General features: G+C 49.2%; 1 protein-coding gene across 2 annotated transcripts in view; it reads right to left on the minus strand.

Annotated features, from left to right (window-relative positions):
* The window catches only part of USP13 (ubiquitin specific peptidase 13), an 82,371-nt gene extending 56,748 nt beyond the window's left edge, over positions 1-25,623 (minus strand). For both annotated transcript variants that reach the window (XM_081190140.1, XM_081190139.1), the window contains exons 1-3: positions 25,488-25,623; positions 8,705-8,830; positions 1,579-1,639 (exon numbers count right to left, since the gene is read on the minus strand). In XM_081190140.1, the coding sequence (XP_081046266.1) occupies positions 1,579-1,639; positions 8,705-8,830; positions 25,488-25,601 (301 nt within the window). In that variant the 5' untranslated portion in view covers positions 25,602-25,623. The remainder of the gene's footprint in view (positions 1-1,578; positions 1,640-8,704; positions 8,831-25,487) is intronic.
* Positions 25,624-25,629: the final 6 nt, after the last annotated feature.

The raw sequence follows: 25,629 nt of genomic DNA on the forward strand, positions 1-25,629 counted from the left end.
GGGGCGGGGACACCTGGCCCCGCCGCCCCACTTCGGAAAGCTCTTCCGAAGTGGGGAGGGGGGGCGGGGACACCTGGCCCCGCCGCCCCACTTCGGAAAGCTCTTCCGAAGTGGGGAGGGGGGGCGGGAACACCTGGCCCCGCCGCCCCACTTCGGAAAGCTCTTCCGAAGTGGGGAGGGGGGGCGGGAACACCTGGCCCCGCCGCCCCACTTCGGAAAGCTGTTCCGAAGTGGGGCGGGGGGGCGGGGACACCTGGCCCCGCCGCCCCACTTCGGAAAGCTGTTCCGAAGTGGGGCGGGGGGGCGGGGACACCTGGCCCCGCCGCCCCACTTCGGAAAGCTGTTCCGAAGTGGGGAGGGGGGGCGGGAACACCTGGCCCCGCCGCCCCACTTCGGAAAGCTGTTCCGAAGTGGGGAGGGGGGGCGGGAACACCTGGCCCCGCCGCCCCACTTCGGAAAGCTGTTCCGAAGTGGGGCGGGGGGGCGGGGACACCTGGCCCCGCCGCCCCACTTCGGAAAGCTGTTCCGAAGTGGGGCGGGGGGGCGGGGACACCTGGCCCCGCCGCCCCACTTCGGAAAGCTGTTCCGAAGTGGGGCGGGGGGGCGGGGACACCTGGCCCCGCCGCCCCACTTCGGAAAGCTGTTCCGAAGTGGGGCGGGGGGGCGGGGACACCTGGCCCCGCCGCCCCACTTCGGAAAGCTCTTCCGAAGTGGGGAGGGGGGGCGGGGACACCTGGCCCCGCCGCCCCACTTCGGAAAGCTCTTCCGAAGTGGGGAGGGGGGGCGGGAACACCTGGCCCCGCCGCCCCACTTCGGAAAGCTCTTCCGAAGTGGGGAGGGGGGGCGGGAACACCTGGCCCCGCCGCCCCACTTCGGAAAGCTGTTCCGAAGTGGGGCGGGGGGGGCGGGGACACCTGCCCCATCCGCCCCACTTCGGAAAGCTGTTCCGAAGTGGGGCGGGGGGCGGGAACACCTTCTGAAGGCGGGCAGGGGGCGAAAGTCTTTGTCCCCCCGCCTGCCTTCCCAGGGGCTTTTAAATCGCCCCGGACAGCGGAGAAGTCCTCCGCTGTCCGGAGCGATTTTAAAATGCCGCCCGCCAGCATTTTAAGATAGCCCCGCACAGCGGAGAAGTCCTCCGCTGTCCCAGGGTTTTTTAAAATGCTGGGGGTGGGAAGAAAAGCCCTTGTCCCCCCCCCCCAGCCTTCAGAAGAGGTCCGGGGACAGACTGTCCCCGGACCTGGTCTGAAGTCGGTTTCCCTAGGAACGCATTAATTGATTTTCAATGCATTCCTATGGGAAACCGTGCATCGCAAGACGAAAAAACCGCAAGACGAAGAGAATTGCGGAACGAATTAATTTCGTCTTGCGAGGCACCACTGTAACGAGAACTTTTTTAAAAAAAAAAGTGATTTTAAAAATGCCCCCCTTATCATCAGAATAATGTATGTTTGATCTGTGAAAAAGAAACTGCAATACACAAAAGCCACTGGAACTCAAAGCAAAAACAAAAAACCCACCTCAAACATGCACCTGTGTTAGTTAGTCAGAACAAGGTTTGAAAACGGCTCTTTACAATACCTAAAAATAGCTTGGTGTTTCTCCTTTTTGGTAAAGCTCCACCAGATGCCCCTGTTACTTTCTGGAAAGAAAGAGAGAGAGAAAAAGGAGATGGAGAGAAAAAGAAGAAGAAAGGTTAAAAGTCTAACTCACGTCGCTACAAGAAAAATAAAATACTCAGAAAAGTAAAATAGGAAACTGGAATCAAATCAGTCTAGTGCAAAATCTGCATGGCAGTGAATCCTCTCCCACTTTGCAATGTTGTTGTGAAGGGAAATCTAAAGTGTTAATCATCATCAATCATAGCTGACAGTGCAGCCAAGGGTATTTATTTTCTATCAGGCTTTAACAGATAGTTAAGAAGAGGGGATTTCAGCAGCTGCAATTCCTCTTAGCCTTGCCTGTCAAGCAACACCTGCTAACACTCTTTCTCCTATGCACCTGTTTAAAGGGTACCTGAACTCTTTTCTCCTTTGCCTTCAAGTACCCTAGTCGACAATTAGCACCTTGAGTTGTTGATCAAAGCTCTGCCTCCAAGATTCATTCTGAGGAAGTCACACAGCACATTAACCTGGGTTAACAGCAATTCCCTTTCACCATGAAATCATGGTAATTGTACTTCTAGGGCAGCCTTTCTCAACCTGTGCGTCCCCAGATGTTGTTGAACTACAACTCCCATCACCCCTAGCTAGCAAGGCCAGAGCTCAGGGCTGATGGGAGTTGTAGTCCAACAACATCTGGGGACCCACAGGTTGAGAACCGCTGTTCTAGGGGAACTAAGGGTCTGCATGCCCTCCCTATTCAATTAATAATAATAATAATAATAATACCACCCTGCCCACCGGACTGGGTTGCCGCAGCCACTCTGAGTGGCTTCCAACATATAGAAAAATACAATGAAACATTAAGAAACCTCCCTATACAAGCCTGTCTTCAAATGTCTTCTAAAAAGATTGCATAGTTACTTATCTCATTGACTTGGAGGTCACATAACGCCATACCCTCCAACATTTTTCCAATTAAAACAGGGAAGTCCTAAGGAAAATCGGGTCATTCCAGGGTCAAATCAGAAACCAGGAGGGCTTCTGCAAATCCAGGACTGTCCCTGGAAAGGGAAGGTCTGGGTCTGTAACACAGAACACTGAACACTCACCAAATTGAAGTCAATGGGATGATTTGGGGGAAGCCAAGACAGACACACTGGTAGGAAACAGATATATATTTGTAGTATTCGTATGGCCAACGTCACATCCCTAGATGCATAAGACATGGGTGCCAAACCCTCAATCTATTGGGTTGAGTATTGCATCTCATTCTCTGTTACCCAAAATGCAAGCATTTTCATTTAAATCCTTCCAAAAGCTCAAAAGGATTGGAGTCTAAACCAATTTTTCGATGGACATTATGGCAACTGGCAGGTTTTCGAAAGAGGGCCATCCCAAAAATAAATAGAAAGCAAATAAAAAACCCTCGACCCCAAAACCCAAAGTCTATCATGCTTAGCAATGAAGATGTTCCAAGTTCTTATAACAACCAAATCTTATGTACTGCTTCTCCAACCATTCCATTGCTACATCTGTCAGCTATCACACTACTCATTGTTAAAAGGGGGGGGGGATGAAAGAGACGAGGGAAAATTCTGCCAAAGTGCAAAAACATATCCAGAAAAATGGAGGCTCTGTACTGAGGTTCTGTTGCTATCCTGAGACAGCTACTTGAAGCAGTGAATTCTTGCACACACCTTCAGTGTGTAATTCCCAGATCATTAGGTTTTTGTGTGTGTTTTTAATGGAACACTATTCCTAGAGATAGGGACGCAGGTGACGCTGTGGGTTAAACCACAGAGCCTAGGACTTGCCAATCAGAAGGTCGGCGGTTCGAATCCCCGCGACAGGGTGAGCTCCTGTTGCTCGGTCCCTGCTCCTGCCGACCTAGCAGTTCGAAAGCACGTCAAAGTGCAAGTAGATAAATAGGTACTGCTCTGGTGGGAAGGTACCGTATTTTTCGCTCTATAGGACGCACCGGACCATAGGAGGAGGATAACAGGAAAAAAAAAATTCATGTTCTCCCCCTCTAAAACAAGGCGCGTTCAAGGTGCATTCACCCAAAGCCTCCGGCGCGCAGCGGGAGTTACCGCTGCACTCTGGAGGCTTCAGGTGGCTACCTTGGAAGCCTGGAGAGCGAGAGGGGTCAGTGTGCACTGACCCCTCTCGCTCTCCAGGCTTCAGTGAAGCGCTGCTTTCCCCCACCGCCAGCCCCAAAGAGCAGGTCGGGGAACAGCACGAAGGCTCAAAGATCGCCAGCCTCAAAGATCCCTGAAGCCTTTGGAGCGCAGTGGGACCTCGCGCTGCGCTCCAAAGGCTTCGGGTTCCTTTCGCTGACCCAAAGACTTTGGAGCGCAGCGCGAGTTCCCGCTACACTCCAAAGGCTTGAGGCTTCGGGGACAGCCTTTGTAGCCTCTGCAGGGCAGCAGGGCGAAGGCACCCCGCTGCCCTGTGGAGGCTTTGCGCAGCCATCCACAAGCTAGAACAGCGAGACGGAGCGCTGCGCAGCGCTCCGTCTCCCTGTTCTGGCTTTGGGCTTAGCTGTGCAGCCTGCATTCACTCTGTAGGACGCACACAGATTTCCCCTTAATTTTTGGAGGGGAAAAAGTGAGTCCTATAGAGGAAAAAATATGGTAAATGGCGTTTCCGTGCACTGCTCTGGTTCGCCAGAAGCGGCTTAGTCATGCTGGCCACATGACCAGCTGTACGCCGGCTCCCTCGGCCAGTAAAGCGAGATGAGCACCGCAACCCCAGAGTTGTCCGTGACTGGACCTAATGGTCAGGGGTCCCTTTACCCTTTACCTTATTCCTAGAGATAACATCCTTGCTATTTATCCCAGGATAAAAGGGGTATGGCCCTCATCTATCGCTGACTCTCCTTCAACTTTCAGTTTTCCTCTTGAACATGTAAAACAAATGAGAGCTGCTTGACACGTTGCAAGCAAACATAAATTCATGTGTTTGGTTAAATGCATGTGGACTTAAGATGAACACAGTTAGGTGCTTTTCCATTTCATGTGAATAAACTGAGGCTTTTTGGATGCAAGTTTGGGACGCGGGTGGTGCCGTGGGTAAAACCTCAGCACCTAGGACTTGCCGACGGTTCGAATCCCCGCGGCAGGGTGCGCTCCCGTCGCTCGGTCCCAGCGCCTGCCAACCTAACAGTTCAAAAGCACCCCCGGGTGCAAGTAGATAAATAGGGACCGCTTACCAGCGGGAAGGTAAACGGCGTTTCCGTGTGTGGCACTAGCTCGCCAGATGCAGCTTGTCACGCTGGCCACGTGACCCGGAAGTGTCTGCGGACAGCGCTGGCTCCCGGCCTCTAGAGTGAGATGAGCGCACAACCCTAGAGTCTGTCAAGACTGGCCCGTACGGGCAGGGGTACCTTTACCTTTTGGGTGCAAAGCGGGTGCTCTAACATTGATCCCCAAGCCACAGACAGCCCTTCTCACTTCAAGTCCACACACTTTCACCCTGAACATGTGAGCAGGGCCTTCTGCGCCAACCACATTTTTCCCTCTCCCAGTGGCGTAGCGTGGGGGTGCAGGGGGGGGCCGGCCGCACCGGGCGCAACATCTGGGGGGCGCGCTCACACTCACAGCTCTCTGCCCCCTGCTAAAATCCACGGGTTAGGGGACGCAAATTACTTGCCTTGCCCCGGGTGCTGACAACCCATGCTACGCCACTGCCCTCTCCCATAGTCGAAGTGACTATGGATGCATAGTCTAGGATGCATGTAAACAAACAAGTTGGAAACTTGCTCAAAAGTCTCTATCAGTCTCCACTCCCAGGCAATTGTTTTCTGCCCCTTCGCTTAAAGGTGGTTCCTCTTCAAAGATTGCAGAACAGATCTAGGGGTGCATCATTTTCTGTAAAGTGTGAGACAGCTCTCAAAGACTGATGCAGGTTCAGTTGGTGTTATCACCAAAGGATAACTGAACACATAAGCCGGTGTTCTTCATACAAAAGGCGATATGCTGGGTCCAGAGAATAAGGCAAAGAGCGCAGGGCAAAAGGCCGCAGAGATCATTATCTGGAAGGCCAGGCGTATGCAACATCTCAAGTTAAAAAAATTCATAGTAATGAAAACTGAAATCCCAGCAACAGTTTAGCGAGGCAGAGAGATGGATAGCCTCATTCTCCTAAGAAAGAATTGTAGAGTTGGAATGGGACCACAAGGGTCATCTAGTCCAACCCCCTTTCGATGCATAAATCTCCAACGTGGAACTCGAACCCACAACCCTGAGATTAAGTGTCTCTTGTTCTACCGACTGAGCCATCCCGCAGAGCAAAGTTGACAGCCAATTCAGGTATTTTTAAAGTCAATTCAAGCGGGTGATGGTCTAATCACAAAACAGTCAGCAAATTTAAAAAATACACCTGTTATTCCACGCAAGTATCTTCATTTCAAGGCCTGTTTGGACAGACTGCAACCATGGCTCGTGAAACCAAGAGTAAGCATATTTGAAGAGGGGGGGTTTAGAGACACAACTTGGACACCTCCAATAAATCCATATATTATCGTATTTATTGTGAGGGGTTAGTGGGGAGGTTCAGAGGTGGAACTGCCCTGGTACAGAGTGCAAACAGCTGTGTTTACATGGTCAACTGGGCAGCAGAAGAATACACGGGCAATCAGAACAGGGTAACCAACTTTGACCTATCATTGCTGGGACAGCGGCTATGTTAGCCTCCATTGCCAGGGAGGGCTGAAGAGGTTACATGTCTTGTTGACATGTAAACAGTCTTTGAAGCCAAACTTACTGGTACATGTTTTCAGTGCAAACCTTCAACCTGCTGGAAAGATTTCACTGGGAGGTCAGTGCCAAACACTAAAGCAGCACCGTAAATATTTATCCACGAGACCAGTTGTTGCCCAACCCTCATCATGCGCACTACAGCGTTACTACGATTTTCCTCCCAAACTACTTCCCCGCCTCCCCATGCATACCAGAACAAGCCTTTTAAAAATTAGGATTGGCAGCACCCATAGCACTGCTCCATGTTAGAAAATAAATAAAAATACAGTGCTATAGCTGCTGCCCTGATAGTGAACTGTTTCTGGAAGAAGCAGGGCAGCAAACTGTTTCTCTAGAGGAGACCAAGCACAGTGCATTAAGATATATTCTCTTCCTCCTGCCGTTAAAGTGATGCTTGGTCTTTTCAACTAAAAGTCACCAGTTCTTAAAAAAAGAACCTGGAAGTGGACTCAAAACAGTGTTGCTGTAACAACAGAAGCAATTTTTATGATTGGTAGGCAGCAGTTGTAAGGGGTAAGGATGTGCAGGGGCAATTACAACTCAGCAACGGGAAAACAGATGAGAGGACAAGTAGAAGACTTCATGGCAACCCGAAAAGGTTCTCAACGGCGCTTTGCAAGGGCGCTTTGCCCCATCAGCTGAACTACTAATGATAAATATGCCACAGTGAACTTAGCATAGCCTTTCCCATAACCACCCCACGTAGTCCTTTACATTATCAGGGGCATTCAACCTCACAACTTAAAGCAGGGATGGGGAACCTGTAGCCCTCCATATGTTATTGGAATACGACTCCCAGCAACCAGCTTTAGATACCAGCATCACCACCAGGGCCGGATTTAGGTTTGATGAGGCCCTAAGCTACTGAAGGTAATGGGGCCCTTTATACACAGTGGTATCTCAGGTTAAGTACTTAATTCGTTCCAGAGGTCCGTTCTTAACCTGAAACTGTTCTTAACCTGAAGCACCACTTTAGCTAATGGGGCCTCCTGCTGCTGCCACGCCACTGGAGCCCGATTTCTGTTCTTATCCTGAAGCAAAGTTCTTAACCTGAAGCACTATTTCTGGGCTAGCGGAGTCTGTAACCTGAAGCGTATGTAGCCCCAGGTACCACTGTATCCAGCTGTCCTTTGTCAACAACAAATTGTCACTGTTTTTTGTGTTGAATACTTGCTACAGTGGTACCTCGGATTACAGACACTTCAGGTTACGTGTTTTCGGGTTGCGCACCGTGCCAAACCCAGAAGTACCGGAACAGGTTACTTCTGGGTTTCGGCGCTCGCACATGCGCAGAGAAAATAAATTGTGCTTTGCGCATGCACAGAAGCGCCGAATCGCAACCAGTGCGTGCGCAGACGCGGCGCTGGGGGTTGCGAACGCTGTGGGTTTCAAATGTGCCTCCCGCATGGATCATGATTGCAACCCAAGGTTCCACTGTACAGTGGTGCCTTGCAAGACGAAAAGAATCCGTTCTGTGATTCTCTTCGTCTAGTGGTTTTTTCGTCTTGCGAAGCAAGCCCATTGACGGATTAGCGGATTAGCGCTATTAGCGCTTTTAGCGGTTTATCAGCTTATCGGATCAGCTGATAAGCGGCTTAGCGGCTTAGAAAAAGGGGGGAGGGGAAAAAACCCGCAGGAACTCACAAGACATTGTCGTCTTGCGAAGCAAGCCCATAGGAGATTCGTTTTGTGAAGCACCTCCAAAACGGAAAACTCTTTCGTCTAGCGAGTTTTCCGTCTTGCGAGGCATTCGTCTTGCGGGGCACCACTGTATATGGTAATTTATGGACCTAATAGGTATCCAAAACCATTTGCACATAACAAAATACGTATGTTATCAAAGTAATTGTTGAACTTATCTTATATTTTGGAAATGTACATCAAGTTTTTTGTCCTTTAAATTTTTGGGGGGGCCCCAAGAGAGTGGGGCTTATAGTATGTTTAGCTTATACATAAATCCGGCACTGCCACTGAGAGGGTGGGGACTACAGCCCTGGTGTTCTGCTTGTGGGACTTCCTGCAAGGATCTGGTTGGGAGAAACAGAATGTTGCACTAAGACAGACTTCTTTTCCGACCCTGGAGGGTTCTCAACAACCAACGCCCATTGGGCCATTATGCAAAAGCCACCAAAAGCTTCCCAGCAAACCAATTGCGTATGCGCATTGCTTACACAAGGTACTGTCTACAGCTGGCAGTCTCCAAATATGCCTGCCTGAACTACAAAGCACAAGCCCTAATACCAATCTTCAATTATTATTTTCAGGCTACCTGTTTTAATTCTCAAATAGAAGGAAATAGCTTTCAACGGAGCCTTCAGATGTGTTGGCCCCAACAGCACCTACCTCTTTCATGTGCCGCTTCAAATGCATGTACACACACTGACCCGTCTTCCGGTAGTGCCTTTCCACATGTTCTCTTCCGAATCCCAGGAAGGTGTTCATGCACACATAGAGGCCTCCTTCGGAATCCTGAAGAGAAAAAGAGAGAGAGAGAGTGGTTACATCATGAAAGAAACCTGATTGCATCCTTCGGCATGAAGGTAGGAGCCCCTACTGGATTAGACCAAAGGCCTGCCTAGTCCAAAGAAGTGTTTTCACAGTGGCCCACCAGAGGCCTATAGGAAACATGCACGTACGACCAGAACATAACAGCACTCTCCCCTTCTGTACCAGCTCCACCTGGTACGCAGGCTAAGACCCTACCTGCCCGCAGACTGTCTCGCCAGAGTGGTGCATGCTCTGGTTATCTCCCGCTTGGACTACTGCAACGCGCTCTACGTGGGGCTACCTTTGAAGGTGACGCGGAAACTGCAATTAATCCAGAATGCGGCAGCTAGACTGGTGACTGGGACTGGCCGCCGGGACCACATAAGGACCGCCTGAGAGATCTGCATTGGCTCCCAGTACGTTTCCGAGCACAATTCAAAGTGTTGGTGCTGACCTTTAAAGCCCTAAACGGCCTTAGTCCTGTATACCTGAAGGAGCGTCTCCACCCCCATCGTTCAGCCCGGACACTGAGGTCCAGCACCAAGGGCCTTCTGGCGGTTCTCTCATTGCGAGAAGTGAAGTTACAAGGAACCAGGCAGAGGGCCTTCTCGGTAGTGGCGCCCGCCCTGTGGAATACCCTCCCTTCAGATGTGAAGGAAATAAGCAGCTATCTTCTCTTTTAAAGACATCTGAAGGCAGCCCTGTTTAGGGAAGTTTTTAATATTTAATGCTGTACTGTTTTTAACACTTAATTGGGAGCCACCCAGAGTGGCTGGGGAAACTCAGCCAGATGGGTGGGGTATAAATAATAAAGTATTATTAATTATTATTATTATTATTATTATTATTATTATTATTATTATTATTATTCAGTTTCCAGCAAGCAGCTTCGGAGGAAGAACACAGCCTTCGTGGTTCGTGGTCATTAGTAGCCTCATCCTCCGTAAATTTGCCCTGTGCTCTTTAAAAGTCACCTAAGTTGGTGGCCATCATTGCATCTTATGGGATTGAGTTCCATAGATTAACCATGTGTCGCATGAAGAAGTACTTTCCTTGCCTGTCCTAATTCTCTCAATATTCAGCTTCATTGGAGGTCCTCGAGTTCTAGTGTTAAGAATGAGGTATCTAACTGTTGGAGATGCAGTAGGGATAATGCTTCTCTAAAATGTATGGGGTTTTTTAACTGTCCTATATTGAAAGATTTTTGGCGGAACGTAACTGAAACTATCAACAGAACTTTACGGAACAACCTTACATTTACAGAGCAAGATATCCTCTTGAATTATATACCCAGCATATGGAACCTTACGAAAGGAGAATACAAGTCACCTTCAAAGGTAGCCCCACACAGAGCGCATTGCAGTAGTCCATACGAGGATCCTCACTATGATATTCCAATAAATCAGTGCGGGTTAGAACGTCCCTAAATGATCTAGTCTGCCTTTTGCCTAAAATTGGTAAATTTTCACAACCTGGAATGTGGGAGATGATATGCCAATGTTGTTTAATAACTCTTGCAATAGAGGAGGATAAACAATTATACTCTATAGAACCGAAAATCCTGTTCTGTTCATTCTTGGGTTTCGATACCAACAAACCCTGTCTGTAAATTCTTTTAGCCCTATCAAGGGCTGTTTGAATTATAGTCTGTAGATAGCCTCTATTTCTTAATGAAGAGGAAAGAGATGAAACATTTTTTTAAAAATTTAAAAATCGGATTCAAGAGAAGAATTTCTTTTCAATCGAATAAATTGACTGAATGGGAACCTTATATCCAAACGGTTTGAATACTGAATTCCATCTGGGATGCTATGTATGAGTTAATATGTATACTGTTGTTTGGTTGTAACAGAAAAGTGATGCTGCACCTTTAACCATGTAATCATGAGATGATTAATTCTATACACCTGTACTGTATTTAACTGCTTGTTATGAATCTGAACACTAGCTGTGCCTGTGAATACCTTCTTTATCCTGAGCAAACTGTTTTGTATGATTGGGTAAGGTATAGTATGAGACTGATATTTTCTAATTTTTATGGTTTACCACACATTGTAATTGGAGTGCTATTTTGTATCACGCAGCTTTTCGGACTGATGAAGCGTGTAGCGAAACCTGTAATATATCCGGAGAACAGGTCTCCTTTTGCTCACTTGCGTTAGATAATATTTATTGCGGCCATAGGCCCATACAGGTAAAAACAACACATAAGTGACAGCTTGTGCCGTGGGGGGGGGGGGAAACAGTCGCTAAAACACCACTATAACAATAAAATACTATAAGATGGAAAGGCATGCTACGCCTTAATTAGCTTGTAGCGCTCCTTGGCGTCGCTTTTGGGAGAGGACAGCGACCAGGAACCTAGCCACTTTCAGGGTCGTGTGGGAATCCTTATCCTGCAAGATTTGGGCAAGGTGGAATTTTGGTGGGGTACCCTCTAGTTTCTGTATGATTGATCCCAACAAATTTGCCCGTGGCACATTGAACAAGGGGCAAGTGAACATAATGTGCTGAAGCGACTCCGGCGTCACCTTATCACATTCGCACGTGGCGGGGTCTTGGCCCTTTGAGAATCTATGTCTCAGGACATTGGAGGGGAAAACGTTGAACCTCGCTTTGGTGAAGGCCAGTCTATGGGCAACAGTCGAAAGGGAGGAGAGGTATGATGGAACGCAATAAGTTAAAGTGATACCAATGTTCTGGGGCGAACAGACACCTCCCCCCAGCATATAATTTTGCTGTAAGTCGATGTCATCCAGTCTTTGACGGATCAGTCTTTGAGCAGTGATTTGGTCTAGTTTTAGGGAATCTGAGGGAGAGATTCCATAGCTCAGGAGTTTGGCATGAATTTTACTAGTCCAAAGGCTGGAGAATTCATCTCGCCATAAGCATTGGACAAGGTAATGGTTTGGTAATCTATGCCACAATGATAACCAGTAATTGAAGACTTGCTTCCACAGGCAAGTTTCTAAGGATGCGATCTTCAATTCTAGTCGCATGGCTGCGTTGCTTACGCACAGGGGGAGCATTAGGAGCCGACGAAGGAATTGGCTTTGCAGAGTCTCAAGGGGAGCAAGGTCTGTCATCACGGCCCAGAGCGGGGCAGCATAAGCAAGCACTGCAACCACTTTTGCCTTGAACACCTTTAGGGCCGAGGGAACATGCAGAGCTCCGTCCGAAAAGAAAAATCGGAGGAGCGCATATGACAGGGTTTTGGCCTTGTTAAGTAGGTGTTGAATTTGAGCTTTCCATCCCAAGTTGTATTGAAAAATAACTCCTAGATATTGAAATTTTAGGACTTGCTCTATTTTTGCTCCACCAAGCTTCCATTTGTATAATCTCCGGCTTCTGGAGAAAATCAAAATCTTGGACTTAGCATGGTTGATGGTTAATTGGTTGAGTTGGCAATACGTGGCAAAGATCTTTAGAGCTCTGGTTAGTCCAACACGTGTATAAGATAGAATTACCGCGTCGTCCGCATATAAAAGGAGTGGGCAGCGGTAATCCGCTAGTCTAGGCGCGTGTGTACTTGGAGATGAGTTAACTAGGGGTGCTCGCATGTCGCTGATGAAAAGGTTGAATAGGCAGGGAGCCAATATACATCCTTGGCGCACTCCCTTGTTTATTGGTATCGAATTTGTGAGGTCGCCCGCAGGAGTAAGTCTCACTCTGGCAAGGGTACCTTCGTGGAGCTGACTTATGAGCCATAAGAGTCTTCTATCAATGCCCTGTTTCGCAAGTTTCTCCCAAAGAATATTTCTAGGAACGCTGTCAAAGGCTGCCTTTAGATCTAAGAAGGCAGCACAGAGGTAGCCCCGGGGAGGGGAGGAGTACCGTATTTTTCGGACTATTGGACGCACCGGTCCATAGGACGCACCTAGATTGGGGGGGGGGAAATAAAGGCAAAAAAAAATTATCCCCCCCCCCCGCCAGGCGCGGGGCTGGGGCGGGGAAGCCCGAGCTTCCCCCACCCCCAGAACGGGACCCAGAGCCATGCTTTGGCATCGCTCTGGGAACTTGCGGGGCTGGGGGAGGAGGAAGCCTTCCGCCAGCCTCCAAACCATGTCGGGAGACAGCGGGATGGCGCGCTGCGCCTCTCCCGCTGTCCCCCGAGCTTGTGGGGCTGGCGGTGGGGCTCTCCTGAAGCCGGGAGGTTGTGGGGATGGTGGGGGGGGGAGAAGCAGGCTTGCTTCTCCCTCCCCCAGCCTCCCGATCAGGTCGGGGAAAAGCGGGATAGCGGAGCGCCGCCATCCCGCTTTCCCCCGACCTGATCTGGAGGTTGTGGGGATGTGGGGGGGAGAAGCAGGCTTGCTTCTCCCTCCCCCAGCCTCCCGATCAGGTCGGGGAAAAGCGGGATAGCGGAGCGCCGCCATCCCGCTTTTCCACGACCTGATCTGGAGGTTGTGGGGCTGGTGGGGGGGAGAAGCAGGCTTGCTTCTCCCTCCCCCAGCCTCCCGATCAGGTCGGGGAAAAGCGGGATAGCGGAGCGCCGCCATCCCGCTTTCCCCCGACCTGATCTGGAGGTTGTGGGGATGTGGGGGGGGAGAAGCAGGCTTGCTTCTCCCTCCCCCAGCCTCCCGATCAGGTCGGGGAAAAGCGGGATAGCGGAGCGCCGCCATCCCGCTTTCCCCCGACCTGATCGGGAGGTTGTGGGGCTGGTGGGGGGGAGAAGCAGGCTTGCTTCTCCCTCCCCCAGCCTCCCGATCAGGTCGGGGAAAAGCGGGATAGCGGAGCGCCGCCATCCCGCTTTCCCCCGACCTGATCTGGAGGTTGTGGGGCTGGTGGGGGGGAGAAGCAGGCTTGCTTCTCCCTCCCCCAGCCTCCCGATCAGGTCGGGGAATAGCGGGGTGGCGGCTCTGCGCCTCCCCGCTGTCCCCAGCTTTTGGGTGCAGGCTGCTGCCCGCAAGCCTTGCGAGCCCGCGGTACATCCCGCCGGGCTTGCAAGACTTGGGATAGCTTCCTGAAGCCTGGAGAGCGAGAGGGGTCGGTGCGCACGGACCCCTCTCGCTCTCCAGGCTTCAGCAAAAGCCTGCATTCGCACCATAGGACGCACACACATTTCCCCTTCATTTTTGGAGGGGAAAAAGTGCGTCCTATAGTGCGAAAAATACGGTACTTCCGTGCCAGATGATAAAGAATTATCGCATGATCTGTTGTAGAACGTTTAGTTCTGAACCCTGCTTGTTCGTGGCCAATCTGGTTAGTCTCATCTACCCATCGCAATAATTTAGTCAGCAAAAAGCTGGCATAAATTTTCCCTATGATCGAAAGGAGGCTGATGTTACGGTAGTTTTCCGGCTCCGTTGGGGAACCTTTTTTATGAATTGGTACTATAATGGCCTCCTTCCATATTTTGGGGATGAGACCGGAAGCGTTGATTGCATCGAAGGTTTTGGCCAAGATGCCGGCCCACCATTTTGGGTGTAGTTTGATGGCTTCAGCAGGGATCAGGTCGGGCCCTGGGGCTTTGCCCGGTTTCAGCTGAGCTATTAGCTTGGCTATTTCGTCAGGATCGGTGGGAGGCCAGATAGGTAGGTGGGTAAACAGATGCATCAGATGGTCGGAGGGAGCATCTGCCTGTGAGAAGCATTTCTTCAGGAACAATTCCCATGTCGGTGCAGAGATGACTGCCCTTGGGTATTTCCTCACCCTTCTGTTAATCAAAGACCAGAATTCCCTGGATCTGTGTGGTTTTGACGCAGTAATCAAGGCCTGCCAACGATTATGTTGCCACTCACGCTTGGCGGTTTTCTGCGTGCGTTTGTAGACTTGCTTGGCTTGGGCATAACTAGCTGGCAGAGTAGATGCATTGGAGATCTTATATACATTATATATAGCACGGAGGCGCTGTCTTGCTTGTTTGCACTGCGAATTATACCAGGGGGCACCGTAAGTATACTCGTTTTGATTTAAATTTTTGGGTGGCAACCTAAAGAAGGACGAAAGATCAGTCGTATGATGGTGGAAGCGCTTCAGCACTATGCTATGCTCGTCTGAGGCAGAGCCTATGTTGGAATGGGGCCCGAGGATTTCTTTTTGAAAGAATTCCTGATACCTTTGAGCCTGGGTCTCCGACCATTTGATTCCTCTTACTTGGAGAGATTCGTTGGTTACCATCTGGGTCGCATGTCTATGAGCCTCCGGCTGCCAGTTCAGGGAAAGCTTAGCTACAAGGGGAAGATGATCACTAAATTGTACATTCTCGATCTTAAAAGTGGAAATACACTTAAGTAGATCCCTAGAGACCAACAGGTAATCGAGGACGCTGTTTGATTTAACACTCAGGTGAGTGAAATCCCCTGGAATATCAGGGAGGCATGTGCCATTTAAGGGGACCAAATTCAAACGGATGGCCATTTGATAGAGGAGTACCCCAGCCTCATTTGCTCTGTGGTCTTTAGAAGTTCTCCTCATGATATGTTCCAGGTCGTAATTATCAAGGTTTGGGGTAACCCACCATTTGGCTTTGGTCAGCGAGTCCCAGTTTGCTGCTGTGCGGGCATTAAAATCGCCACCTATTATGGCCGGGGTGTTAGGGAACTTAACATAGCATGAGAGCAAATGCTCTTCTAGCGAGTCCCATTTAGAGCCCAGTTCGAGGGAAGAACCCCCAGGTGGCAAGTAAACATTTGTAACTAGGAGCGAGATCTTTTCCCCCGCAATCAGCCCGGTAAGGGCGTAGGGAGGCAGGGCCTGTACTAGCGTAAATTTAGCATGTAGGTTGAGGGAGATGCCTATTATTAGGCCCCCTTTAGGGCGGCCTCCTTTCAGGGAGGGGCAGGCAGGGAGTTCTAGCAGCTCAAAGCCATTTAGGACAATTTTCTCTACTTCCCACGATTCTTGGAACAAGATGATATGAAACAGGTTAATAAACTCCAAGAATTCTGGCTCATGTTTTTTTCCCCTCCAGCCCGCGATGTTCCAGCTGAGGACTGATAGGGGGGAGTTCCTGTTGTGTTCAATTCGTTGTCAATTCAGGGAGAGAAGTGAGTCCTTTGGAGGCAGGGCAGACCCCACAAAAAAGTCAGTTATTTTACTTTGCATGGCAGGCACCTGCCGGAGGTGCCTGATCTTGAAGTTGGTAGTGAGATGTTCAGACTGGGGCGACAGAACGGGTCTCCCGCTGGCTGGCCCAAGGGCGGACTCCACAGGATTTGCTGAGACTGCCCCACCGCGAGGTCTAAAGGTCGCCGATGAAACCATTTGATTTATATGTCCAGCCGGGTCTTCAGTCCAATCAGGGTCATTTTTTGATGTAAGTGGAACACTCCCCTGATCTGATGCTAGCGAAGGTACTGGGGATGCTTGATGTACAGGTACTGTTTGTATGTCGGGTCTATGCCGCTCAGGGGAATATGAGGACTCCAGTTCCGGCATTGATGGATTGGATGGTAAGGAATTGTTTTGGTGGAAAGGACTCTGAGTTACACTCTTCGGCGGGGGACTCTTGGAGGGCGAGTCAAAATTTATCAAGAGTTGGGATGAGAGGCTAGCTTGTGAGGCAGAACCTGGGTCTGCCAAGCGTCGGTGGGATTTGCCCACAAGTGGGGGAGGCATGGGTTTAGGAACTGGACTGAGGTATGGAAGACTTCCTACTTCCTTAAAACACGACTCCGAAAAGCTGGCAAGGTTATCCTGAAAAGTGGGCAGGACTTTTCCGTTCTTCTGGACATGTATGAGCTGGTGGTTAAGTACTTCTAGTCTATCAATTATTTCTTGTTGATTCCTCGGTGGAAGGTCGCCAAAGGTGGCTAAAAGCTCTCTTTCCTCCGGTGGGGTCAGAGAATTACTTGCACCAGTGGGTTCCTTTGGAGCTCGTGGGGACGTGGGGTAAGTCCAGTTTTGGTACGTATGGATATCCTCCGGGAAAGGAGGCTCAATGTCCCGGGGTGCTCCCGACCTCTCCGACAGGGTCCGCTCCGTGTCGTAACCGGCAAGTAGAAGGGGATGGATCATGCTATCCATAAAAACTCTTGTTGGGAAGATATCATACCTAGCCAAGAGTGATTTCTGCCTGATGATAGCTGAAGGGATCCTTGGAGAGTAAAACGCAAGCATCACTTGCGTTATTCTCACCAGGGTGGTGGCTTTGATTTGCCTTCCCGTGATCGATCCATGTACACGGCTTTGTGTTTCCAGCTCAAGACCCATTGAAGAACATCTCATCCAGTTCAATCTTTGAAAAACAGCTTTGAAAAACTTTTCCATATTCTCCAGTGTGCTACCCTTGCCGTTGTGGCGACACAGGTTTGCCGTTCCGTGATTGGACTTACGCTACTTGTTGAACGGTTCATTTATCCAGTCTGTATAATGTTTACTGTACATGTAACTTATATACTCCATGTTTACAGTATCTCCAGGCTTTGTCTTGCACATGGCACCTTAGTATGTTTGTTGTTTGAATGGTTATAAGTCTATCTCTATTCTAGCTATTATTCTAGTAAATTTGGTTTTATACTTATAAGCCAGTTTGTGGTGTTGTTGTTTTGTTGTGTTATATGTTTGCCCCTACAAGCAACCTAGCTGCCGTGTTCCACACCACCTGCAGAAACATCTCTTAAAAGATGGGTTTCTTGACAGCAAGACCTCCCTGTCATTTTATTAATGGAGGGAAAGGAAAAGAATGCCCCAAGAAACAGGTATTCGAGGAGGGCGAGTCAGAGAAGCAGCAATCAGTTTGGAATAGTTACTCTTAAGCAGAAAGCATCTGGAGATGCAAGATTATGTAGGACAGTGGATTTGCTGCAAAGGAAGAATATTGAGCTGTGCTCTCCCATTTTTGCTCAACTTTTATTTTTGAAAATAAACTCAAATATTGTGGAAAATTTATAGCTATATAGGGATCTCACCTTCCAAGGGAAACCAAAGCCAGATAGGAACCAGGTCTCCTTACCATTCAGGGAAATGGGATGGGTATAACAATATGAAGGCCAGGCTAGTAAAAGGTTTTATATGGGGGTTTTTTCCCCCTGAAGACTATTTGTCAGCCTGTTTGACACATTCATGCACATTAAATGCCTCTATGGCATTACATAATAGTCTATTTTCTTCCATCAAAAACCAACGGGTTCCATGGATGGGTCCAAGCCTACTATCAAAGGCTTGCTGGGGTAGCCAAGTCATGTAAGCATCTTAGTGAATCCTGCATGAAAGCAACACACCGCGCATTCAAGCCAGCCAAAACGCAACAGGAGCCAACATTTTAAGGTTCATCAGTTTGATGCCTATGTAATCATTGGTACGGCTCTAAGATGGAACATCTAATCTTTGAGGAAACACTATGGCCAGAGAAATCAGTCAGAAACTACAGTGCAATTGCTGCTATTAAAATATGGTTGAAAATTAAAGCAGATCAGGCAATTGAAGCAACTGGAATTTGCTCTGATAGGGCTGTAAAAAAAAGACACTTCCTTGAATTTGCAAAAAACGTATGAGCAGTGGCGTAGCGTGGGTTGTCAGCACCCGGGGCAAGGCAAGTAATTTGTGCCCCCTAACCCATGGATTTGCGCCCCCTAACCCGTGGATTTGTGCCCCCTAACCCTAACCCTAACCCCCAGATGTTGCGCCCGGTGCGGCCGGCCCCCCTGCACCCCCCCACGCTACGCCACTGCGTATGAGCAAAATCTGTAGAAGGTACAGAGAGCCAAACTGCATCAAGTCCAAGTTCTATAGATTTGTCAGGCAAATGACCCTTTCCAGGATTCAGAAAATAAAGTTTGAGGACAGAAGAGTCAAAGTGCATAACATGGACTACATTGGAAAAGGAAGGACATGTGAGTGAGATCCATGTGAAATTAACATAGGAATCCACATTATACCGAGTCAAACCATATTCTCTATACAGTCACCTTAGATCCTGAATGCCTTGCGAGTCAAACATTTCGGCTCCCGGACGCCGCAAACCTGGAAGTGAGTGTTCCGGCTTGCGAACGTTTTTTGGAACCCGAATGTCTGATGTGGCTTCTGCAACTTCCAATTGGCTGCAGGAGCTTCCTGCAGGCAATTGGAAGCCGTGCTTTGGTTTCTGAATGTTTTGGAAGTCGAATGGACTTCTGGAACGGATTCCGTTCAACTTTCAAAGTACCACTGTACTGATTCCCAGCCCTAACCTGGAGATGCTTCCAGTACGTTTCCGAGCACAAATCAAAGTGCTGAGCTTCAAAGCCCTAAACGGCCTCGGCCCAGTATACCTGAAGGAGTGTCTCCAACCCTTCTGGTGGTTCCCTCATTGTGAGAAGTGAAGCTACAGGGAACCAGGCAGAGGGCCTTCTTGGTGGTGGTGCCCGCCCTATCCCACCCCCATCAGATGTCAAGGCGATAACTATACAACCATTAGAAGACATCTGAAGGCAGCCCTGTTTCGGGAAGTTTTTAAAGTTTGATGTTTTATTGTGTTTTTACTATTCTGCTGGGAGCCGCCCAAAGCAGCTGGGGAAACCCAACCAGATGGGCGGGGTATAAAAAAGTTGTTGTTGTTGTTGTTGTTGTTGTTACTATTATTATGATGCTGGAAGTTGAAACTGGGACCTTTTGCATGCAAAGCAGATGCTCTACCGCTGAACTAAAGCCCATTCGCCTAGCCCTAAGCAATCTGTTACTCAGAAACATCCAAGAGCTCAAAATGGCATCATCTACAAGTAACAGCCCTCAAGAAGGCTGGTGGAAGGTCCGGCCACACTTGGAACACCGTGTGGAGCTCTGGCTTCCGTACGTTGCCTGGTCTTCCCATTACAAGATTGCAATCACAAAGTATTTCAGCCCTGCAGATATTGATCCCCACAAATTATTATAAATAGGATTAATACAAGATAGCTTACCTAAAATATGGGCTTACATGCAGTGTTGGAAATTACCCAGGTGCCTTTTGTGACCGGCGCGGGTTCAAGTGCAACCATGTGGAGATCTCTGGATGCCTAGTTAGCGACTGTCATCTCCATCTAGCTGGCCCCTCCAGCTTTCTTAAGGTCACCTTGGAATCAGGCAAGGTTCTATCTCAAAGGATGTCCCCAAGCACATAACCTTACTACTGGCTATTCACTTGCTGATGTTAAAAAATGTAAGCTGTTTCCTGTCCACCTAACGGGACTAGCGTGCCGTTGGAGCAAAACCTACACACAACACCAACACACAGTGCCAGCCTCTGCCCCAAGGGATCTGACAGTCACTGTGTAGTGCATGTCATGCACAGCGGATACTAAAATCACAGCGCCCCTGCCTCTCCATCCACACCTGCCATCCATCGTAAGGGCATACATTTTCCTTATGTATAAATATAGCCCCAATCCATAGCCTGGAAAATTGGACTGGACTACGACACATTTTTGTCCCATTTAAGCGAATGGAAACGGGTCAGAGGAAGTTGCCTTAGCAAAGTGGTGGCCTGAGCATTTTGCAAGGCAGGAACTTCCTCCAGCTGGTCTACCTTAAGTATGCAAATCTTGACATTGTTTTGGAATTTTCTTTGGCCTTTCCTAATCAGTGTGAGTCTCTGCTCAGAGAGCTGCTGGGCGACACTTGAGATCTGAAGTGTGCGGGTTATAAAAAGAACCTGCCTTCCACTGAGAGATGATAAGCACCAGGCAGCTGAGTCACTTTTGAATCCCATATAGATTCTCGATCAAAATGTCACAAAACAAAATAGAAAAAAGAGGGCAATCAAACACCTAAAAAAGTCGGATGAGTCTCGTACTGGCACCTCATTTTTTTATCCCAAAAAACAAACAAACCCACTGTGTGCAAACCATTAAATTACAATATATGAAATCTGGAGATTGACAACATGCGCAAGTGAGCACAGACAGTCCAAAATGAACTCAGAGAGATACCAGCGAAGTGACAATTTTGAACCAGTGAAGTAGGGAAATAATGTGTCTATTTTGGGGAACATTCAAAATTCACATGGAATTATGGGTATCCACATGTGTTCATTCAGGTGTGTGTGAGTGTGTATAATTTCCTTGCCCAATCAGAGCCTAAGTCAGCATGGGGTGCCCTCGGGCAGTTGCTGGGAAGCCAGCAAACCAGCAAATATGTTTAGTGAGGCTGCCTTGGGGCCAACACTCGGCCAGGGGCATTGTAGAAAGTTAAAATGCTCAGATCACCAGCAGCAGCATGCCTGCTGAAGCCCACAAGCACAGATAAAACATTGGGGGGGTGTGGGGGGGGAATTGGCTAAGGAGCCTGTCCAGTTCCCAACTTTGCTGCACTCTAGTTTGAGGATCCTGGGGTTATATATATTGAACCAGGCTCAATTCTTAATAGCTGGTGTCACAAATTGCCAGGAACGGGCCTAAATCCACACTAGGGATGTCCCTGAATGAACCCTTTCCCCTATTCCCATTAAGTGAATTGTGAAAATTCGCTTCTAATGAGGAGAAAGTAACACAGCAAGCTGCAAATGAAGCATGGACAAAACCTGCCTTCTATCCCCAATGCTTGGGAGACCACAGTTCCTCCATTTTCATTTCACTGTCCCCTTCCCTCCAATATTCACAAACCACCAACCAGGGCCGTCTTACCCATAGGCGCTAGGGGTGCAGGGCACCCGGGTGCCGAGCTCTCTCGGGCACCAGGGCCCGAGAGTTGAGTCCGGGGAACAGTGGCGTAGCATGGGTTGTCAGCACCCGGGGCAAGGCAAATAATTTGTGCCCCCTAACCCGTGGATTTGCGCCCCCTAACCCTAACCCCCAGATGTTGCGCCCGGTGCGGCCAGCCCCCCCTGCACCCCCCACACTACACCACTGCCGGGGAAGAGCCCAACCGTGGCAGGCTCTTCTGCTGCGGGCGGTTCTGCGCCGCAAGTTTGGGGGCAACCGAGCCAGTGAGGCACTGAGGCGGGCAGCCGGCTCCGCCCTCCTGCACGCCTGGGACTGGGCAACCGGGGGGGGGGAGACCAGGTGGATCTTTGCACCCTGGCGTCGCATATGCTTAAGACAGCCCTGCCACCAACACAGTTTAGGAATAGTAGAGCAGGAATAAGCATGCATTGCAAGATAGGAAAGTAACTGTCTATTTTTAAACCATCTGTATTAGAGCGTATTCAGATGTATCAGACGACAAAGACTACAACAATCGTAGTTGACATTACATTACATGGAGATGCATTAAAAATGAGCTGCTTTTCTCCTCCTGTAGTCTGAAGTGGTGCAGTCCTGGAGGACTGGACCACGAACTTTTTCCATATGAAAAGTGCATGTAAGCTGTGGTTGAGGCAATAGCCATTTTACCTTAAGAGACTTTGCATATACGCCGTTCAGTGCTTTTCGGAGCCACTGAAATCTTGTGACAGGTGTTGCCCAACTTAGATGCCAACAGAACACTTTCAGATTATGCTGGGCCTGCTGTTGTCTGCTGCTGCAATGCAGACAGGCTGTGGGACACAGCAAGCTCAAGACCTATAAGGATGTGCTGAATAAGGACAATCAAACCCCCACAGAAAGTGCTGGGCAAATATCTGCAGACAGGTAAATTAGAACCCTGAACTTGTGATCACTCGGTGCGGACACCCTTTAACCAGAATTCTGCACATGCAAACCAGATCAATAACAAATGGTAGAGAAGGTATTTCACCCAATTCCAAAGTATTTATATAGCTTCTAATACATAATCTGTTGCCAAATTTCTAGGCATTTTAATTTTCATTTAAAAGCAGCTAATAATACGTCGTTCCAAATTGGATTGAAGCAAGGGGTGCAGCTGGTTCAAGACTTTCGCAGAGCTGTATCACCCCTGCAAACTGCTGTTTGCTACACTAAGACAGGCAAACACGCACACACACTCATAAGCAAATTAGGAACCAGGGGAGTGATTAAACATACAGTAATCACAGATTAATTAAAAGGAACATAAGCACTGTGTGCCTATCTGTGTGTTTATTAATTAGAATTATATTGGGCCTGTGAATTGTGCCACTCTCCATAAAAGTGTGCAAGTAAGCACTGTACAGAAGGCTCTGCGAAGTTACAGAAGGCCGGCCAGAAGGCTAGCAAGAGACCCCAGAGGATGAAATAGTATCTGTGTCTAATCAATTATTTCAAAATCCCTGAGGGAGGAAGAACACGAGGTTCATATGAAACCAGCCAGCAACGTGCCCTCTGTTCAGCTGTGACAGACTAGCTGTAAATCAGGATCGCAAAGTAAAATAAGAACGCCAAACTTGGAGACCCAAGAACTTTGGAAAACTTTTTTCCTGGAGAAGTTAACCTACTCAATATCCACTTCATGGTCTTTAGTTTCAGCTGCACTGGAAAAGCAAGTCTGGTTCAAGCTAATTTTAAAAGGAGAATTTACACCTGCAGCCCTCACTATCCCAAGCCACTTGTACTTTGCAATGCGAAGAAATGGGGGGGGGGGAGGCCTTCAGGAAATCCCAGTTGGCAGTTGCACAGTTGCTGCATCCCGCCCGCCCGCCCCCCACTCCCAAAATACAAACACTTCTATGTTGCTAAATCCAGCAGCTCCTAAATGTAGACATACAAACACTGCGCTCCAGGCAGCATGAAAGCAGCTTTATCACTGGGAAACGGGGGCGAATTTCTAACTTCCAAGGAGAAGGGCTACCTGGAACTCTTTCAAACATTGCAACATTTCCAACACAGAAAGCAATTGTGCATGTGTGCATCCTAAAACATAACACAGCAAAACATACACATGTTCAGTCGTCACATGAAACAACCCAATTATGGATTTGTATGCTATTTCCTGCACAGAAACTGCCTTCCATCTAAACCTTTGCTGTCTGCACTGACTGGAAGCAAGTGTTCAGACATGGTTCTTTCCTATCCAGCTCTGGAGGTGCCAGGAACCTACCGCACACCAAGCAAGTGTTACAATGAGCCATTACAAGTTTGTGAAGTAGACAGAAGGCAATCCACCCTATTCCTGTGATCTGTTTTAACTATTTTTAATTCTGAGTTTTAAAACTGCTACAACCTTCCCTGGGACCTACGGGTGAAAAGCAGGCAATGAATGGAACAACAATAATAATACAGAGTCGAACCCCAGCACCTGGTTTTCAGTATCCGGCTGCCACTGAAGGTGGAGGTTCTATTTTGTTGTCAAACCTAAAATATTTTTCCAGTTTTGGGGAGAATATTAAGAGAGAGCTCCCTAAGGGTGAATTAAAGGGGTAGGCTTGCAGGTAAGGAGCACAATGGATTGGGGATGGGGGGGGATATTATGTAGTCAAGGAGGAGGGCACAGACTGGCAGCAAAAGAGTGGTGCATTCTGGGTTAAGTAACAGGCAGGAATTATTTAAGTTGCCATAGGTGGGGGAGACATTGCAACCGGTACCAATTATGGAATGTATGGGGGGGACACTATTCAACTAGCCTAGGCACCAGAAATTGGGGGTGCGGCTGGGGAAACAGGTGGAATTGGGAAGTGAGAGACCGGCAACCTGAATATAACAGAGGAGACTCTACGAATCCAGGTAGATGCTGAGAGACAGAGTTTGCAAACTCCCAAGTTTCAAGGTGGGAACTATGAAAAAAGGGAGGTTTGTTAAGGGGCAATGGGGACCATGAGGGGTTGAGGGACAGTACAAAGGCATAAGCACAGGGCTTGGAGGGAGTAACCCATTGACCCAGATACTGAGGGGGTGTCAGGCTGAAGTAGCCACTGCTAAATCTGCCTCTGGACCCACACGGGAAAGACCAAGATAGTAACAGTGGAGCGTTCGACATTGGGGCAACAGGCCTAGGCGCATCATGAGAAGATACAAAGGAACCAAAGAGAAAGAGCTTGAGGGTCGACAGCAACGACAGACCCAAACTTGGGGAACTAATTGTCAAGGGAGAAAACCTATGGCACTATGGGGTGGGGCGGAAAGCAGCACAGAGCTCCTTCAGAATACAGGCCCTGATGGGAAGAGGCACCCTACAAAATAGAAGACCTGACCTGCTAACAGAAGGATGTGAGGAATGGGGGGAGACCAGAGGGATATTGAGGGGGGCAGGCACCCTACAAAGCAGAACCGGGGGTGCCAACTTGAATATTGGGGGGGCAGGCAACCTGCACCACATAATCAATCACCCCCCCACATACACCATTTGCCCATCAACTGGGGCGGGGTACCTTCAAATATTTTATTGGGGGAGGCAAAGGTCCCTAGCAGTTGGCTCCTATGCACCCTACTAAGTAGAACAAGAGAGGGATATGGGGGAGGCACACTACTAAGTAGAAGAGAGAGATATGGGGTAAGGGGAGAAGCACCCTAAGTGGAAACAGACGGGCTATGGGGTGATGGGAGGGGGCCCTACTAAGTAGAATAGAGGGACGTGGGAGAGGCAATGGGGGCATCTTCTCTGGGGCTACCGGGAGCCAACGGGGTACCCTAAGAACGGGATTGAGGGTTAAACAGCGCTGGGGGGGGGGGCGAGGAGGGATGCCAATACTGTGTGGGGCCGAGGACCCTATGAAAAGTGGGGAGGGGGGAGGAAGTAGAGGGCAGCGGAGGAGCCTACGAGAAGTGGGGAGGGCGGACTGGTGGAGAGCTTTGGGTGGGGAAGAAGGTAATAATTAATAATAATAATGATAATAGTAAGAAGAAGAAGAAGTGTGGGTCTTGGAGGGGCGGGGGACGCCAGCGAGGAGGAAGAGCAGGAGGGACCCCCTTGCCGGGCAATGAGCCTCACTTACGGGCGAGTCGTAGGAGAAGGAGCACTCGGTCTTGTAGACGCGGTCGCCGGCCTTGGGCACCCGGATCGTGGGCATGTAGGGCACCAGCAGCTCGCCCACGTCCCCCGCCGCCATCTGCGACCCCCGGCCGCTCCCCGAGAGC

The sequence above is a fragment of the Podarcis bocagei genome (assembly GCF_964188305.1).
Source record: "Podarcis bocagei genome assembly, chromosome: 4".
Classification (NCBI taxonomy): domain Eukaryota; kingdom Metazoa; phylum Chordata; class Lepidosauria; order Squamata; family Lacertidae; genus Podarcis; species Podarcis bocagei.